Consider the following 19680-nt stretch of genomic DNA (forward strand, 5'->3'; position numbering starts at 1 on the left):
GGCAAAATCGTGCACAATGCCATGTTGAGTCCGTGTAGATGTTCGCTGTTCGTTCTTCCAGAAACTCAATTGCCCAGATGAGGGCGAGAAGTTCTGCTTCTTGGGCAGATATGCGCGGAGGTAGCTGTTGTTTGGCTAAGACTTCATGTGAAGTCACTACCGCAAATCCGGTGTGGAACTTGCCTGTGTCATCGGCATATCTGCTACCATCCACAAAAAGTTCAAAGTCTGGATTTGTAAGCGGTGTTGCCTGAATATTGTGCAGGGGCTTTGCCTCATGTTGGATGAGTTCTTGACAATCGTGGTCAAATGGTGCGCTGGTACGTCTGTCACTCTCTTCCTCTGTTCCCCCTTCTAAACTTGTGAAGATCAGAAGATCAGCAAGGTTTAGACTGGTTACTCGAGCGAATGAGATGTTTGGGGGTAGCAACAGCGTGCACTGAAGTCTGACTTGTCTTGCCATGGAGAGGTGTTTCAGCTGCACTTGGTTGAGAGCTGCATAGATGTCATGGCTGGTAAGGATGGTGGTCGGGAAATCCAGTGAGATTTCAGATGCTTTTTGCAGTATGTTTGAAACTGCTGTGACAGCACGGACACAGGTTGGTGCTGCTTTGGTGACGTTGTCGAGTTGAGAGGAGTAGTACCCGATTATATAATGTTGTCCGTCTTCTGGGTGAGTACTTCTCCGGCAAATCCTTGAAGCTCTGCTACGAACAGATAGAAGGTGAGATCATAGTTTGGTAGTGCCAAAGCAGGTGCATCAACCACTAGTTCCTTGAGACGCTGGAAGTTTTGTCGGGCTTTTTCTGTGAGAGAGAATGGAACATTCTTCGTGCAATCATATAATGGTTGCATGAGTAGTGACGCATTGGGAGTCCATTATCTGCAGAATGATATTAGTCCCAAACATCCACTGAGCTGCTTGAGGTTTCTAGGAATGCTTGCTTTCCTGAATACTTCTTGTCTGTCCGAGCTGAGATGTTTTACATTCTTCTTCGCTTGGGCAGCACAGTAGTAAATTATCCACGTACTGGAGGAGGACACAGCTGTCAGGGGGCTGCCAGCCTTGAAGGACACTACTCATAGCCTGAGTATACAGTGCAGGGAAATGCTGTATCCCTTGTGGCAGCCTTGTCCACGTGTATTGATTTTGCTTGTGCGTGAATGCAAAAAGATCTTGACATGCTGGCTCCAGTGGTACCGAGAAAAAGGCATTAGCAAGGTCTATGACCGTATAATGGGTAGATGTAGCCGGTACCTGTGTGAGCAATGTATGTGGATTAGGAACAACAGGAGTGAGGGGCTCCAGTATTGAGTTCACTGCTCTTAGATCCTTGTTGCCAATGTGAAGGGGGACGTGTATAAATGGACCTCTGGCATCCCTATCCCGTGCTGCCGCAAGTCAGGCAGTCTTTTCTTCCTGACTCTCGGGTTGGTTTTGAGTGTCCCTCTTCTTCTTTCTGCAGTCTCTGATCACGTGTCCTCTGATCCCACAATAGTAGCAGGTCGGTCTCTTTTTTTTCTTGTGACTTCTGGCTGACCGTCCACTGCTGCTATGCCAACTTTCTTGTTGATCCTTTTATCCTTTGCGTCGGTTTCTAAGCCACTTGCTTTGTTGACTAGAAGATCTATGTCTTCCATGTTTCTCCATTCGGGGCAGCACGCTTTTAACCTAACTGCCAGAGGTGCATGTATCACATCCATGAAGGATCTTACCATTAGGTGACGTATTGCGGCTGCTTGTATGTCCAACCCTTCATCTGCGAATGACTGCATCAATCTGTAGTAAAATGAGCTGACATTCTCCACAGGACCCTGATGCACTAGTCCCATTGTGCCCTTAGTTCTTTGCTCCTGGGCGCAGAAAAGAATGAGTGCTATCATCAAAGCTTGGCCAGATGCCACAGTCCATGATTTATCTGCTATTACTCCCGCTCTGGTAGTTCTTATTTTGTCCCATTTGTTGGGGTCTAGTTGATCCTTCCCCTTCAATTCAAATGTCTTATAAACTTCCTTGGACTGACTGACTGGCTGTTCTTTTTCCATAGTAACACGTAATGAGATGTTGCAGGGTGCATCCAGCTCTTCTGTCCTTTGATATTCCTTGTCCCATTCATCGTCTATTTTCTTCAGCTTTTAGACCCTTGAACGTCCCTTGGACTAGACCTACCTATCCTGGAAGTACCCGGAGGCTGACTCCTTATCTGTATTCCTACCTAAGGTGAGGTCTGGAACCACCTATCCTGGAAGTACCCAGAGACTGACTCTTTATCTGTATTCCTACCTAAGGTGAGGTCTAGAACCACCTATCCTGGAAGTACCCAGAGACTGACTCCTTATCTGTATTCCTACTTCAAGGTGGTGTCCTAACTTTGTTCAGAGGAGGCTGAATATGTTGAACACTAGGGCAGTGAATATCACATCCATTTAGACAGGACAGAGCACAGAGGCAAAATGCAGAAGAGCAGACAAACAGAGACAAAGCACAGAGAAGCAGGCAAACAGACAAGGACACAGAAAACATCTGCTGGCAAAAGTTCTCTCAGAGTTCAGTAGTGACCCGCCAATTACCCAGTTTCTACTCACAGTGTCCCTCTTGCACGTTGTGGAGAGAAGAGAACAGAGATGGGGAGCAAAAGAGCAGAAGAAGGTTCAGCTCATACCTGGCCAGGCGTTTTTGGTCCCCACGTCTGGTCCCCTACTCCTCGGGATGGCAAGATGGTACACTGGATCCTGGATTAGACACGCGGGTCCCTGCTTTCGAGCGGCAGAAATGTTAGGTTGACCAATAGGTCACAACAGTTGCCAGCGATGACATAATGCAGAGGGAGTCCCGGTAACCCCCCCTTCCCCTGCTCCCTCAACCCCGGTAAGATACAGGCACGCGCTGATATCTACACAGAAGCAAGAGATGTGCGCTCCAAAAAAGAACTGATTTATTTTCACACAGATGGGGTTTATCAAACTAATAGGGGTGTAACTGTGTCGTGTACAGAGACATTGGTTTCGTTTCTCATTATAAACATAAGTTTCCATTTCTCAGTAAAAGCATAGACGAGTTTCGGTCCCTGACGTAAGCGCAAAACACAAGTCTTATTGTCCCAGACTAGGCACAGGTGTTATCGCTTTGTCCTTGGATCCTGGAATGCGCTCTGAGTCTGTTACATGCACTTTGCAAAGAAGAATGAATTTTCTATGATTTTTCTAACCATGGAAAAAGTTAACTCTTTCCTCACAACTGTATACTGAGCAATGACTAATACCTCATCGGGGCCATCTCTATGACTGAAATCCGGACACTGTCATATTATATGTTTATGATCACATGTAAATATTTCTTAGCTATTTTGTAACACTTATTATTTTGTATACCGTATATACTGGCGTATAAGACGACTTTTTACCCCCTTAAAATAATGGCTACAGTGGGGGGTCGTCTTATACGCCGGATATACGGGGGGGGGAGGGGGGGTGTGTATGTACACTGCAGCGTCCAGGGGAGGTGGGGGCAGCAGCTCTGGAGCACAGGGGAACGCTGCGGCCTGCATCCTTTGATCTCCTGCACCCGCTCATATAATATGCACAGCCGCTGTCCATCTCCGGTGGTGCTGAAATCGCACGCAGTGAGGGGCTGGGGCAGCGGTGCATATTCTATGAGCCTGCGTCCCAGTGTGATCGCACATGTCCCCCATGTGTTAGATTTGGCCCCCAGGCTGCTGCTCCTTCTAAAATAAAAAAGCTTTACTTACCCCTGCAGCGTTTCTCCCTGTGTCCCTGCTTCCACTGTGATCAGACAGGCAGAGAGCTCAGCCTGCTGTGCCGATCACATGACCGCACTGACAACCAGGAAGTGGAGGAACAGAAGCACGGAGCCAGACAGGAGATAAGGAAAGAGGGTTTTATTTTACTTTGGGCAGCAGCCTAGGGGCCATATCTGACACAGGGGGACTTGTGCGATCTATAGGGGCCATGGGCAGCACTATGGGGGCGATATCTGACACAGGGGGACTTGTGCGATCTATATAGGGGCCATGGGCAGCACTATGGGGGAGATATCTAACACAGGGGGACTTGTGCCCATTATAGGCCCCGGTGAGCTGCTTCTAACCCCCCAGATGTATGCCCTGCCAATCCCCCCCCCGCCGATGCCACGGGTGCTGTACCCGCCGAGCCGCGGGTGCAGGCCCCACAGAGCAGCAGAGTTGTGTGTATTTGTCTGTATGTAGCAGAGTTGTATGTGTTTGTCTGTATGTAGCAGAGTTGTATGTGTTTGTCTGCATGTAGCAGAGTTGTGTGTGTTTGTCTGTTTGTAGCAGAGTTGTGTGTGTTTGTCTGTTTGTAGCAGAGTTGTGTGTGTTTGTCTGTTTGTAGCAGAGTTGTGTGTGTTTGTCTGTTTGTAGCAGAGTTGTGTGTGTCTGTTTGTAGCAGAGTGTAGTACCATTGTTTCAGTCCAGTTGTGGCTTTATACAGCAGGGAGGAGCATTCCTTGCTGTACTAAGTGTACATTGGAGCGATTGATCTGTCAATGGCCCTTTAAAAACATATTGTACGGCTCTCGCGGAATTAAAATTAACATGTTGCAATCAAAGCAGACTTTTTTTCATTTGGGAGCGGGGTAGTCTTATACAGTCAGTATATCCCAAATTCTATATTTTTAGGGCAGAAGTTGGGGGTCGTCTTATACGCCCAGTCGTCTTATACGCCGGCATATACGGTATATGGCTGTTTTTTACCTGGTCGGGGCTAATAACAGAGATTTGGATTCACAGTGGTATTCTCCTATATTTCACACATTCATGGGGGCATCAGTTCAGTACTAAAAGGATTTGTTTCCACATAAACTCCAACATTTTCTGTAAGCTAATCTGTGCTGTACTGTCATCTTAAACATCCCTACATTTTTTTTTTTGTCTTCTAACTTTTGTTTCTCTTGAATTATCCCTTTATTTTCTGCAGATAGTTTATTTACCTGCAGGTCAACCAAACATGACATCTTCCTATTCCAAGCTTCACAGTCAGAGCTGGCACCGCCCAGCCTCACTGTCCAGCCCTGCCCTCTGCCCGCCCTTTGAATACTCATGGGCTGTCAGTACTCTGTCCAACACCAATTTCTCAACAATACAGAATTAGAAATATCAGCCCCCCCCATAGGGCTCGGCACCCCCCCACATAGGGCTCTACACCCGCCCCACTTAGGGCTCTGTGCCCCCCCCCCCCCCACATTGAGCTCTGCATCTGTGACGCCCCTGGACTATTCAGGTCATCACAGGGTACTGCACGCTCTTTCTCTCCAGTGCAGAATTCAACCCCCCATGGTTCTGGGTCCCCATCTTGCAGTACTGCCTCCACCAGCATCTACAAATCCTAGTCACACCTCACACCACACCCCATCAGGCACACCAGTGGGCTGCTGAGCTGGAATAGGGCAGCTAGGGGTCAGACAGATTGGTGGGAGGTTGGAAGTTAGCGAGGGAGGAAGTGGAGAGCAGAGCAGAGCTGACAGGCAGAACAGAAGTAGCCCTCGAGATGTGAGGAGCTCGGAGGAAGCTGGGAGTTGTACCTCCCAGGGGAGAAACAGACTAAGTCGCAGACAGTGGTATGGACCCGGAGGAGTCGGAGACCCGGTCGCGGGAGATTGGGACTGGGTGCTTGGCTAGTCTTGGAGGATAGCTAGCAGCCGCAGTTCAATAGCCGGGCTGGGACCGAAGGCACAACAGGGTTCACGGACTCTAGGTCGGGGAGAGGCTTCTAGCAACCTAGCAATTAACCTGCGGAGGACAGGGCCTATATGGACTGTTCCCATGAAGCTCATAGATCGGGGGCACTAGCGCAACGAAGGGGATAGTGTGACGCCTTGGACCAGCCAGGTAGTCATAGGTAGAGCCCCGCACAGCAACAGTCCCCTAACAAGGTGACCGCAGCCAAACCATTAAAAACCTAGTCACCACTCTCAGAGCTTGATGGACACACCAGGGGGCGGAGCCAGGTGGTTGGCCACGCCCACCGAGGAGTACAGAGTGCCTGAGGCGGGAAAAATGTTAGATGACTTTTGGAGGTTAAGTGAAGTGGAAGCAGGCCTGCGTAACAGGTCTGCAGCTAACTGACAGGTGCCAGGGTTGGAGCCCGGGCACCTTTAGCTAGGAGGCATACGGAGGCCTCTGCCTGCAGGAGCTGGGAAGACGGCTCTGGTGGAACCGTGGTGGACCGAGACAGGGTAGTGGCCCGCTGGTACCGACCCTGGGAACCGAATGGAAACCGGAGCACAAAGGGGCGTACTCAGACCCTGAATCTAGGTCCAGAAGCTACTGGGGCCTAGCTAATTAACTGATTGCGGCCAGGACTATAGGTCCTTTCCCATTCAAAGTCCCGACTGAAGACAACAGCCCAACGAGGGGGATAGAAAGCCACCGCCACGGCAGAGAGATCCCACGGGCCAGTGTCTGCGGGCAAAGGGCTCCTCCGACGATCACAAGCTGGGGAGCGGACTCCTGTTTTGCAAGTTCAGGTAGTCCATCATCACACAAACAGGTGCAGGAGAAAGGCAGAGACCACCAACCGGGTGTGGGACCAGACTGCAGCCGGCTGTGGGCACCGACCACCATCACCTTGGTTTACCAGAGACTTGTGTATGTTACTAATCGTGAGTACAACAATGCCCTCCGGCCGCATATCTCCCTACACCGCCCAACTACCCCCCAACGGGTCCCGGGGCCACCATCCCTACCCATGGTGGGGTTAACATCTTGCTGCGCAACATCTCCCCCGGGTGCCCCGTAACCGCACAGGTGGTGTCCACCTTCACCACAACCCGTGGGTGGCGTCACGAACTCAAACACCGCTCCGGCCGTACACCTACATCCACAAACCGCCAGCCTCTTTTAGATCGGAGTGACCGTGGACCCCCGGGTCCGGAGACCCTCGAGCCACCCACTGAAGGTCCGGACCCGAGCGGCTCGCCTGCCGCTGAGCACGGGGCGGCACAATAGGGCTTTCCAAGCAAAACAGCCCACTGAAATCCCAAGCGTGAGCTCCTGAGAGCAAGCTCCTCTGTTACCTTTAGCAGGGAGCGGGGCCCGGAAAGCTCCAAGTTTAGCCACTTGGACACTCTAAAATACTGTGCCAGGAGGCAGGCCATGGACCACCAGGCAGTGCTGCAGGGGACGGGACCCGGACGAGCTCCCCCAAGAGGTCAGCGGCACCCAGAGACTTGGTTTACCACGTTGTCAGCATCTGCTTTCTTGCTGAGTACCTGATTAACCCCTGCAACCAGTTGGCCTGTGCTCCCCCTACACCCCCAATCCACCATCCAGAGTCCCGGGTCCTTCCCCTACCCGTGCAGGGTAATGACATCTAGCTGCCCCACTCCATCACCCCGGGTACTCCCAACGGCAGCAGCGGTACTCCCTATTACCGGACACCACGGGTGGCGTCACGAACTATATATATTTGCCCTGTAAATAGCCCCCATTTGGGTGTGACCCGCAGCCCCCGGGTCTGGAGACCCTCGAGCCACGAGCAGTGACATCCGGATCCGAGCAGTTCAACCGCTGCTGGGGCGGTACACATCCCACCGCACAGGGCTCTGCAGCCCCCTCCCACAGGGCTCTGCAGCCCCCTCCCACAGGGCTCTGCAGCCCCCTCCCACAGGGCTCTGCACCCCTCAAACAGCACTCTGCACCCCTCCACATGTCCCACTGTACCCCCCACATAGGGCTCTGCACCCCTCCACACGACGCTATGCACCCCCCCCACATAGCGCTCTCTACCCCCCACAGTGCACTCTACACCCCTTTATAGGATTATGCACCATGTAGGGAATAAATACATTCTCACCTCTCCTCGGTCCCCGCCGCTGCTCCCCGTCCGCCCGCCTTCTGCGCTCTGCCCATATCAGCACAGTAGTGACGTCAATGCTGTACTGATCTTTCAGAGAGCACAGACAGAGGGACAATACTGAGAGGCAGCGCAGTGCTCCCTTCCATCAGTGATTTCAAATGTATTGGCATCTGTGATGCCGATACATTTTTAACGTGCGACCCTGAGCAGGGGGCCTGGTGCTGGCGCTAACACCACGGGCAGCCACAGCCAGGCCCCTTCCCCCCCCCCCCCCAGCTCACGGGCCCCACAGCAGTGGTGTGGGAGATTGCGGGGAGAGTACGGAATGTGGGGAGGGTGCGGGGGAGGGGTGGTGGGGGACTCCGGCACACTGTACATGCCCAGTAGGGCGGCTACATGACATCACTGTGATGCCCGTCTACAAGGCGAGCATAAGCTCCTGCCCCTGTCAACTTGACATCACAGAAAGCAGGAAAATCCCGGCAGGAGCGGTCACATGGCTGCTCTGAACCGGGGAAGAGGGGCTGACAGAAGTGCAGGTAGGTAGTTGCTATCTACTTAAATGCCCCAATGTAGCCCAATAGTGAAATAAACAAAAATAAGCCAGATAACCCCTTTAAGTATTTTTCATTTCATCTTACTTCCCTTGTAACTGGGACTGATATAATGACTCAGGAGTGACCACATGACCTCTGTGTATGGGGGAGAAGGTGTACCGCCCCAGCAGTGGTTGAACCACTCGGATTCGGGTGTCGCTACTCGTGGCTCGAGGGTCTCCGGACCAGGGAGCTCAGGGTCACTCTAAAACGTGATGGGGGGTTATTTACAGGGGAATTAAATAGTTCGTATTGCCACCCGTGGTGTGCGGTAATAGGGAGTACCGCCACTGCCATTGGGAGTATCCGGGTTGATGGAGTGGGGCAGCTAGATGACGTTACCCTCCACGGGTAGGGGAAGGCCCCGGGACTCTGGATGGTGGGATGGATTGCAGGGGGAGCGCAGGCACGCTGGAAGCAGGGGATGATCAGGTACTCACTCAGAAGGAAAGCAGATGCTGACAACGTGGTAAATGAAGTCTCTGGGTGCCGCTGCCCTCTTGGAGAAGCTCGTCCGGGTTCCGTCTCCTGCAGTACTGCCTGATGATCCGGAGCCTGCCTCCATGCACAGATTTTTGTAGTGTCTAAGGGGCACGTAAGCTTGAAGCTGTCCGGGCCCCGCTCCCTACTATGAATAGAGGAGCTTGCTCTCAGGAGCTCACGCTTGGGATTTCAGTTGGCTGCTTTGCTTGGAAAGCCCTATCCCCCTCGTTGCGCTAGTGCCCCCGATATCTGAGCTTCATGGGGACAGTCCATAAAGGCCCTGTCCTTCGCAGGTAAATTGCCGGGTTGCTTAAAGCCTCTCCCCGACCTAGGGTCTATGTACCCCGACGTGCTTTGGGTCCGAGATCGGCTATTGGACTGCAGATGCTGACCGTCCTCCTAGACTAAGCCAGGCACCCAGTCCAAATATCCACAACCGGGACTCCGACTCCTCCAGGTCCAGACCACCGTCTGCAACCCAATCTACTTCTCCCCTGGGAGCTCCAACTCCCAGCTTCCTCACACTTCGCTCCCCTGGAGCCAACTGACTTATCAGCTCCCACCTCCCTGCCTGACCCCTAGGTGGGCGGCCCTATTCCAGCTTAGCAGCCCATTGGTGTGCCTGACAGGGTGTGATGCGAGGTGTGATTAGGATTTTTTGATGCTGATGGAGGCAGTACTATAAGGTGGGAACCCAGAACCATGGGGGGTTGAGTCCTGCACTGGGAGATAAAGAGCATGCAGTACCCCGTGATGACCTGACTAGTCCAGGGGCGTCACAAAGGCACCATCAGCTCTTTCTACCCTGTTTCCTCGAAAATAAGACCTACCTGGAAAATAAGCTGCATTAGCATTTTGGGGGCTTTTTTTGAGTATACTTAAAATATAAGCCCTACTCCAAAAATAAACCCTAGTTGCGGATCCATTAGCAAATGTCCAAGCATCTAAAAAAGTTAATATAGCACGACTCTTATCAAAGAAAGCGGGCACCCCCCAACGAAAGCGGACTCCCCCAAAAGAAAGCAGACACCCTCTAAAAAAAAATTGCATTCACCAGGCCCCAAACAATTACAGTTGGCAAGTACCGATGGTAGATGGGCTCTCACACAGAGATCTGTGTCGCTGGACTTGGACTTGACCTTGACCTTGACCTGAACTTTATTTGGAGTCACTGATTGGCAGTTCGGGTCTTCGCCCACATGCAGCCATAAACACATCACTTGCGGGGGAGGGTGGGTTTTTTCAGGTTTATTTCTTGGGGCACAATACATCTGATCACACGAGAGTGGTTTCCATAAGTAAAGCCTCCAAACTCCAAACCTGAACTTTGCTATCTTGGAAAAGTCTGAGTTTCAGGTTTGCTCATCTCTAGTAGTAAATAAAGATCAGACTTTTGTGAAAAAAAAAAAAAAATTAAAAATCAGTTTGTCTCCATGCTTCAACATCAGAGTTGAGTGAGCACTTGTTTTTTCTATGATGAGCTGAAAATTTTCTTGATACCATTTTAGGTGTAATACTTTTATGGGTCGGTTTTGCTACTTCATTTCATGTAAAAAAAATTTTTTTCCTAATCAAATGATATCTTCCCTCCATTATTATCTCCATTAATTTTACATATTGGCTCATCTCCTTCTCATTCAGGTCCTTACAATGTCAGATCCTTTCATTGATTTTATTCTGTTTAAGAGAATTTCCCGTCCCTTCTCCTCAACCTATTAGCATGACAGGTTTACGTGTAATTCTTCAAATGACGTGATTCAGATGAAACCCCCAAAGGATCCATTCACTGTAATAAGGCAGCAGAGTTAAGGCCGCTTTACAAGCTGCAACATCGCTAGCATTTGCTGGCGATGTCGAGCGTGATAGCACCCGCCCCCATCGTATGGCCGATATGTGGTGATCGCTGCCGTAGAGAACATTATTGCTACGGCAGCGTCACACACACATACCTGTCTGCGACGTCGCTGTGACCGGCGAACCGCCACCTTTCTAAGGGGGCGGTTTGTTCAGCGTCACAGCGACGTCACAGCAGCATCACTGAACCGCCGCCCAATAGAAAAGGAGTGCCGGAGATGAGCAGGACGTAACAACCCGCCCACCTCCTTCCTTCCTCATTGCCGGCGGCCGCAGGTAAGAAGATGTTCCTCTTTCCTGCGGTGTCACACATAGCGATAGGAATGACAAACAACATAGGATAGCGATAGGAACGACAAACAACATCGTACATGCAGCAGCAACGATAATTGAGAATAGGGGGACATGTCACCGATTAGCGATTTTGAACGTTTTTGCGACGATTCAAAATCGCTCATAGGTGTCACACGCAACAACATCACTAATGCAGCCGGATGTGCGTCATAAATTCCGTGACCCCAACGACATCTCTTTAGCGATGTCATAGCATGTAAAGCGGCCTTTAGTCTGGATTCCTTATGGCCGTGCGGCAATAATCCCTATCTAGTGAACGGTTATCTCCAGTAATTGTATTATTACACCGGATTCTTTATGATGTTACATCGTCATCTTCTCCCCATTCAGGTCCCTACAATATCGGATCCTCTCAGTGGAGATCTTCTATATAAGAGAATTCTCCTGATTGAGCCATCAAGGATGGATATGGACAGGGACAAGATGGCAGAGAGGATATTGCACCTCACCCTAGAGATCCTCTTCCGGCTTACTGGAGAGGTGAGAGATTCTGATGACGTCACATTACATCATTCTTATCTATGGGAATAACAGATGGACAGAACTGGAGAGGTGAGGACTCTGGAAATGTCTGTAGTGAGATTTATTACTGTGTCTCTCCATAACCAGGATTACACAGTAGTGAAGAAGACCTCTAGTGAGCGCTGTCAGGCCTCTGTATCTGAGGGATGGGAAAGACCCCTGAGCCCAATTATGTGGCCTCCACCTCACCCCCCGATACATGAGGACATCAATGACCAGAAGATCCTAGAACTCACCTACAAGATGATGGAGCTGCTGACTGGAGAGGTGACACTGCTGGGAATGCTGGGACATTATACAGTAACTCTATGAAGGGATCGGGGGTGACAGTATTATTGTATGTGTCAGGTTCCTATAAGGTGTCAGGACGTCACCGTCTATTTCTCCATGGAGGAATGGGAGTATTTAGAAGGACACAAAGATCTGTACAAGGACGTCATGATGGAGGTTTCCCTACCCCTCACATCACCAGGTAATAGACAGGACTAAATACACACGGCCTATAATTATCTGTATGTAAGGAATGAATTCAGTCCCTGTATGTGTCTCCTCCAGTTCTATCCAGTAAAAGGACAACACCAGAGAGATGTCCCCATCCTCTTCTCCCACAGGACTGTAAACAAGAAGATCCCGATGTTCCTCAGGATCATCAGGTAGATGGAGAGAAGGTGGCATGAAATCTCCCTATGATGTGTAGACGGCTGTGAAGGTCTTGTGCTCAGTCTTGTTTTATCCACCAGTATTATATGTTTTAGACTTGTGTAATGAGAGCGGTGGAGATGGCAGGATAAGAGCTGATCATAGATGTGACTTCTCCATCTGTCTGTGACTTATGGATCACATTTATCCCGTTCTCTACACTGAACACTTACATCAGGGTTTCGATACCAGGTTATTGGACAGAGAGAGGTCGCCCCTATCCCATGGGTCTGAAAGTCGCAGTGCACGCCAGCACTAGTTGGATCTGCTCTGCCTTCCACGTATCTGTGCAGACTATCCTTCTGCTGGCACTGCTAGGGTTAAGCAGGCCCTTGTGTCTTTCTTGGCTTACCATCCTGCGTTGTCTCAGCTGTTCTGATTTTTGCTCTCCCCCCTGGTATAAGTACTCACCATTTTACCTCAATAGATGCCAGTGATAACTTGCTTTTCCATGGTGCTGGCATAGAGGTGAGAGCTATGGAAAGAAAAATTGTTTGGAATTTGATCCTGGAGATTGCTACTTGGAAGTTTTCTTTGGTGTCTTCCTATTGTTCATCTCCCTTTTTATTAATTTCTCTTTCCATCCCCCTTTTTTACCACTTGTTGTTTGGGAATGCAGTCTCTTTTTTCCTTTGTCTGTCGTTTTCCTTTTGTGTCATTATCATAAAGTAGGACTAGTGCTCCTCCTGACCTGCTCACTAATCACAGTTGTGATTAGGGTAAGACAGGGATAGACACGTGATCGTCGCACGAGGTGAAAGAACCTGTCTTGGGACATCGGGGAGCTCAGGATTGCTCAGAGTAAGTGACAGGGTTTATCCTTCCTGTTCTTCCCTAGAGGCAGTGGTTCCCACTCCATCTTTCTCATGATACACCGCTCAGCCTCTTGGTGAAACACAACAACCAGGGACTGCCCCGTATTGGTAACTGGTGCCTACTGTCAGCAAAGTCCAACCTCAGAGGCTCTGGTGATGACTGGTTAGGCACTTAATCATGCCTCTCTGTATAAGCCTGGTTCAGGGCACAGTGAAGCAAGTCCCTTCTCCTCAACCTATTAGTGTGACAGGTTTACGTGTAATTCTTCAAATTACGTGATTCAGATGAAACCCCCAAAGGATCCATTCACTGTAATAAGGCAGCAGAGTTAGTCTGGATTCCTCATGGCCGTGCGGAAATCATCCCTATCTAGTGAACGCTTATCTCCAGTAATTGTATTATTACACCGGATTGTTTATGATGTTACATCGTCATCTTTTCCCCATTCAGGTCCCTACAATATCGGATCCTCTCAGTGGAGAATTTGTATATAAGAGAATTCTCCTGATTGACCCATCAAGGATGGATATGGACAGGGACAAGATGGCGGAGAGGATATTATACCTCACCCTAGAGATCCTCTTCCGGCTTACTGGAGAGGTGAGAGAGTCTGATGACGTCACATTACATCATTCTTATCTATGGGAATAACAGATGGACAGAACTGGAGAGGTGAGGACTCTGGAAATGTCTGAAGTGAGATTTATTACTGTGTCTCTCCATAACCAGGATTACACAGTAGTGAAGAAGACCTCTAGTGAGCGCTGTCAGGCCCCTGTGTCTGAGGGATGGGGAAGACCCCTGAGCCCAATTACGTGGCCTCCACCTCACCCCCCGATACATGAGGACATCAATGACCAGAAGATCCTAGAACTCACTTACAAGATGATTGAGCTTCTGACTGGAGAGGTGACACTGCTGGGACATTATACAGTAACGCTATGAAGGGATCAGGGGGTGACAGTATCATTGTATGTGTCAGGTTCCTATAAGATGTCAGGACGTCACCGTCTATTTCTCCATGGAGGAGTGGGAGTATTTAGAAGGACACAAAGATCTGTACAAGGACGTCATGATGGAGGTTCCCCAGCCCCTCACATCACCAGGTAATAGACAGGACTAAATACACACGGCCTATAATAATCTGTATGTAAGGAATGAATTCAGTCCCTGTATGTGTCTCCTCCAGTTCTATCCAGTAAGAGGACAACACCAGAGAGATGTTCCCATCCTCTTCTCCCACAGGACTGTAAACAAGAAGATCCCGATGTTCCTCAGGATGTGTTTCCTCCAGCTCTATTTAGTAAGAGATTTTTACTCATGTACTTTCTGCACTAATTTTGTGTTTACATTTTTAGGGTTTCTGCTCTGGGGGTTTTTCACCTGTGTTTTCTTTGCTTCTTCTGCTGTTTGTTTCTACTGCCTTCTGTATGTCATTATGAAGGCAATTCAAAGACCTGCAGAGTGTTCATGAATACCCTGTTTCTCCGAAAAGACAACCAAAACCGAAAATAAGGCATAGCATGATTTTATGGGATTTTTGGAGAATGCTTGAAATATAAGCCCAAAAATAAGCCCTAGTTACAGTCAGGACCAGCGTTGAGAGGAGTCAAACTGCACAATTTCTCAGGAACCCCAGTCTCTTAAGCGGGCTTTACACGCTACAATATATCTTACGATGTGTCGGCGGGGTCACGTCGTAAGTGACGCACATCCGGCATTGTAAGTTATATTGTAGTGTGTGACAGCTACGTGCGATTGCGATTGAACGTTAAAACGTTCATCGCATGCACGTCGTTCAATTGCTAAAAATTGAACGTGAGGTAGTTCAGTGTTCCCAAGGTAGCACACATCGCAGTGTGTGACTCCCTGGGAATGATTAACAGATCTTACCTGCATCCTGCGGCTCCCGCTAGCAATGCGGAAGGAAGGAGGTGGGTGGGATGTTTACGTCGCGCTCATCTCCACCCCTCCGCTACTATTGGCCGGCTGCCGCGTGACGTCGATGTGATTCCGAACGTCCCTCCCACTCCAGGAAGTGTATGTTTGCCGCCCACATCGAGGTCGTATGGAAGGGTAAGTACGTGTGACGGCAAATAATCGTTTGTGCGACACGTTCAACAAATTGAATGTGCCGCACATACGATGGGGGCGGTTACGATCGCATACGATAGCCCTGGACAACCCCATTAAATATCCGGCCTCTGTCTGTAACTTTTTCATGTTCGTCTTTGAAAAAAAATCTCTTTGAAATCGTCTATGTTGTGGATCAATGTTACAAGGAGATTTTTGCAGGTTTTGCCAACTGTCATGGCGGCGTCAGGATCTGTGGAAATTCTGGTACTCCGCATGTTAACTGCTCTGATGTCTGTGAGCAGCGCAGGGAGACGCATGTGTCGAAACACAGGTTTGCTCAGTTTAGCAAGAGTTATTCTCTGCTGGTCTGCTTTTTAATCTCTTTGATCATATGCTGTAGAGGAGTAAGTATCTATCGCTCCCCTTCTGTATATGCTGGCTGGACTATTTCATTAATGCCAGCTATAAGTTACCTATACTGGTCTGGTGAGGTGTTGTGATCCAGACTTATGGGTGGTTGTTGTGTATTATTGCTGTGAGCTCCTGCGGTGTTAACCCTTGTTGTCTTTTTGTTGCTGCCTTTCTGCTCTTGCTTTTCTCCTTAATCTCTTACTGTTTATTTCTGTGAGTTTGCAACGTGTCCTGTCTGTCTTAATCTGTGTTTCCATCATTTCCCTGCTCCTTCCTTCCCCGGGGGATAACAAATTAGATATGGTCAGGAGAACAGTAAGACACGGGACTCGGGCATCTCCATCTTCAGGGGTAATCGAGAGGTTAGGAACAGTTTAGGGTTCCCTAGCGTGAGTGACAGTATAGGAGCCCGCTGTCCCTCATTATCCTGCAGTCACATTGTGACAATCAATCAGATTATTTCCTGTAGCACATTCCAGAGAACTGGTGCTAGAAATGGGAGATTCAAATTAACGAAGATGTAACTCTTAGATAGGGATAGGCGATCTCGATTTGTAAGATCCCTGGAAAGCTCGTGTTACAGATCGGGTCCAGGGGCTGTAAAAAGAAAGCACATAATTAAAAAAAACATTATGATCATACTTACAGGTCCCGCGACGCGTCCTGCAGACTGTCTCCAGGCCGCTTCTACCTCCGCAATCGATCATTGCTGTGCCGCCCGGTAACCAACACTGGACTTACAGGACCTTCCAATACGTCATACCCATGTGACCAGCTGGTGTGAATGTTTTACAGACATTGGCTTACAGACTGGTCACATGACTATGACGTTTTCAAAGGTCCTCTTAACTTCCGGGGGTATTCACTGCACTGCTCATCACTCAGCAGTGACCGGCTGTTCGCGGTGACGTCAGGGTTCCCCTGAGTCCATGGCTCATAGACTCGATTGAACTTTGATTGTCACTGTCCGAGTGTCGCATCGCATCATGGTGCTCAATCTCCAGCCAGCAGCGGGTCGGCTGCATGTGTTTCCATGCAGCTGAAGCGCTCCTGTCCTGAGATCAGTCCGTGCGGGGTAATACCCATGCGAGACGCCAGTGCAATCATCCGCTGTAGCAGAACTGACAATGCTATCTGTGCTTCTCACATATAGAATGTATAGAATGCTCTACCGGTGGATTATGTCGGACTAAGGATTTTTTTTATTATAAAGATGGATTCTCTAAATATTTTTGTCACAAATAGCCGGGGGAGTCACTCAGATATCCCGCAGTTGTTCACGGATTTGTCAAGAACACGACTAATCTCTAGCGGCCCCTTAGTGTCAGGTCAATTTCGGAACTGCCGGACCATAAGTGAATGAGGCTGCTGAGCTAATAATGCCAAATATTGCAGGTCTCACAGCAAGGGTAAATGTATATATCACCAATTCCCGCTAATGGAATATATATATATATACCTCGGTACCCTTAATGATAGCACCCCAATAATTCTACACAAAAATAATTCTGCTGCCACCACCGAAACAGTACAGGAAGTTCGGACACCCGTTACAGATAGCATAAGGCCCTTTGGGTAGTGGATTCATAAATATAGAGTATGAGGAAAGAAACTATTAAATTTTATATATTTAATCTCAAATAGAAGGCAGTGTTTATAATAATATACAAGAATTTACAAAAGGGAACAATACAAATACAGTATGCAGTTACATAAAATAAAAAGGAAAAAAATGAAAGCTTACTACACCTGGTCACAGATTATGGCTCAGATATAGGGGAAACGCAGCCCCTTGGAACTGGACAATCCTATGCACAGCATGCATATCCTCTGGCATGGACCCAGTGTGTACTAAGACATTGGCTTTTATTAACCTCTGTCTCACCCGCAGCACCCACCTCTGCTGACATCATGTAAGGGAGGGGGTTTTCCCCTCTTCCAAAATTATGGAATCCTCATGGTCCTCATATCTCCTTGTGGGAGCATCCCACGCGGACGATATTACCGTCGTATTTTATTTTAGGATTTTAGCAGAAGGTGGATACCACACAAGGGGGATCTGGTATGTTCTGGGGCCCAGATATTAATTTGTGGCTCTTCTGTATGTCCTACGATTAAGCTGAAATATGTGAGATGTGGGTTATGGAATTTTGAGATCAGTAGTATGCCCGCCATATCTGGGGGACATATGTATCTCGCAATATTAATACTTCCCTAACGGAGACAATACGGCTGCCCTGGCCTTTTGATCAGCAAAGCTATATCCCTGCAGGAAACTTGTACTCCGTCCCTGTGTTTACAGATTGTAGTCGGAGCATCTCTGGCTACGCAGGGGGTCTTTGAAGAGCTGGGGGAAGTGTTGTAAGGTAATGGAAAGGTACCTGTTAAATCCCCTAACAAGGAAATCTTTTCCTGACTGTTAATTTGGTAGGGCTCTGGAGTGAGGGCGGGGGGGATCACCCCTGATCCAGAGACCATGAAAACATATCTGTTTATTATATTTTCATGACAGTTTTTTTTTTTTGTTTTATTTCTAATAAAAAATTATTTCTCAGTGTTGTATTTTTTTTTTACTGTTTACTAGAAATTCATGTTGACCATGTCCAATTTGGCGTGACACCATGAATTTTTGGCTTATTACCATCTGAGAATACAAAGCTGGTATTAACCCCCTTATTATCCAGCATTCCACCACCATCAGGGCCGCTAGACGATCTGGGTAAAGCAACTGGAAATGGCGCTAACAAACAATGCATCATTTCCAGGGGCAGCTGCGGTCTGTCGAGAATCCCAGCCCCCAGCTGTCTGGCTTTACCTGACTGGCGATCAAAATACAGCGGGAGCCCACACGTTTTTGTTTTTTTTTTAAATAGTTAAAAAAAAAATAATTAATGGGCTTCCCTATATTTTGATTGCCAGTCAGGTAAAGCGAGACAGATGGGGGTGGGGGTGGCAGCCCGTAGCCGTCCACTTCATCTGCACTGAGAATCAAAAATACCGTGGAGCGCTACGTCATTTTTTAAAATTATTTATTTTTATACAACTATATATTGTGTACATATATATACTGTATTTTTCGCTTTATAAGACACACTTTTGTTCCCCCAAATTTTGGGGGAAAGTAGGGGGTGCGTCTTATAATCCGAATATACAGATTATATACTGCAGGGTCCAGGGCAGGTGGGGGCAGCTCTGGAGCAGTGCTGGAGGCTGAGGCAGACTGGTAGAGGCTGGTGAAGGTTGCAGGGGGAGATCTCCTGCTCCCGTTCATATAATATGCACAGCCGCTGTCCATCACCGTGGTACTGAAACCGCACCGCAGCGATGGGCTGGGGGAGCGGCGCATATTATATGTGCCTGCGCCCCCCTTTGATCGCACATGTTCACTTCCCCCCGTGTTAGATATGGCCCCCATGCTGCTGGCCATTCTAAAATAAAAAGCTTTACTTACCTCCTCCAGCGTGTCTCCTGATAGCTCCCCGATCTCACTGCTGCCGCTGTGATCAAGTACGCATGTACTGTGCCGATCACATGACCAGCACCGAGAACCAGGAAGTGCAGGAGCTCAACCGTACGGATGAAGACACGAGGGAGGACAGCACTGGAGAAGGTAAAGTAAAGTGTTTATTTTACTATGGGCAGCAGCATGGGGGCCATATCTAACACGGGGACGTGTGCCAGCAATAGGAGACCTGTGCCACCTGTATGGGACATGTGCCAGCAATAGGAGACCTATGCCAGCTGTATGGGATGTGTGCCAGGAATAGCAGACCTGTGCCAGCTGTATGGGATGTGTGCCAGCAATAGGAGACCTGTGCCACCTGAATGGGATGTGTACCAGAAATAGGAGACCTAGAACAACACATATGGGAGGGCACTAAGGGTATATATGTAGATGAATAAGAATGGGATCAAAAACCACTAGCACATAGTGAAGGACAAATTGAAGTAGAGAGAGAAAGAAAATGCGCATATAGTGGGATCACCAGAAATAGTAGCAAATATCATTTATTTATATGAAAAAAGACATACC

At 48.7% G+C, this 19680-nt stretch overlaps 2 protein-coding genes across 2 annotated transcripts in view; both read left to right on the forward strand.

Moving 5' to 3' along the window:
* The window catches only part of LOC142313072 (uncharacterized), a 102271-nt gene that overhangs the window by 76411 nt on the left and 6180 nt on the right, over positions 1-19680 (forward strand). Inside the window, exon 9 of the mRNA XM_075352055.1 lies at positions 14367-14463. Within this exon, the coding sequence (XP_075208170.1) occupies positions 14367-14463 (97 nt within the window). The remainder of the gene's footprint in view (positions 1-14366; positions 14464-19680) is intronic.
* Positions 11580-13811, forward strand: LOC142312384 (uncharacterized). The gene is made up of 4 exons (XM_075351325.1): positions 11580-11912; positions 11994-12117; positions 12201-12298; positions 13611-13811. Exons 1-4 carry the CDS (start codon positions 11658-11660, stop codon positions 13809-13811), a joined length of 678 nt encoding a protein of 225 aa, XP_075207440.1. The 5' UTR covers positions 11580-11657.

Source organism: Anomaloglossus baeobatrachus, chromosome 5 (assembly GCF_048569485.1).
Source record: "Anomaloglossus baeobatrachus isolate aAnoBae1 chromosome 5, aAnoBae1.hap1, whole genome shotgun sequence".
Classification (NCBI taxonomy): Eukaryota; Metazoa; Chordata; class Amphibia; order Anura; family Aromobatidae; genus Anomaloglossus; species Anomaloglossus baeobatrachus.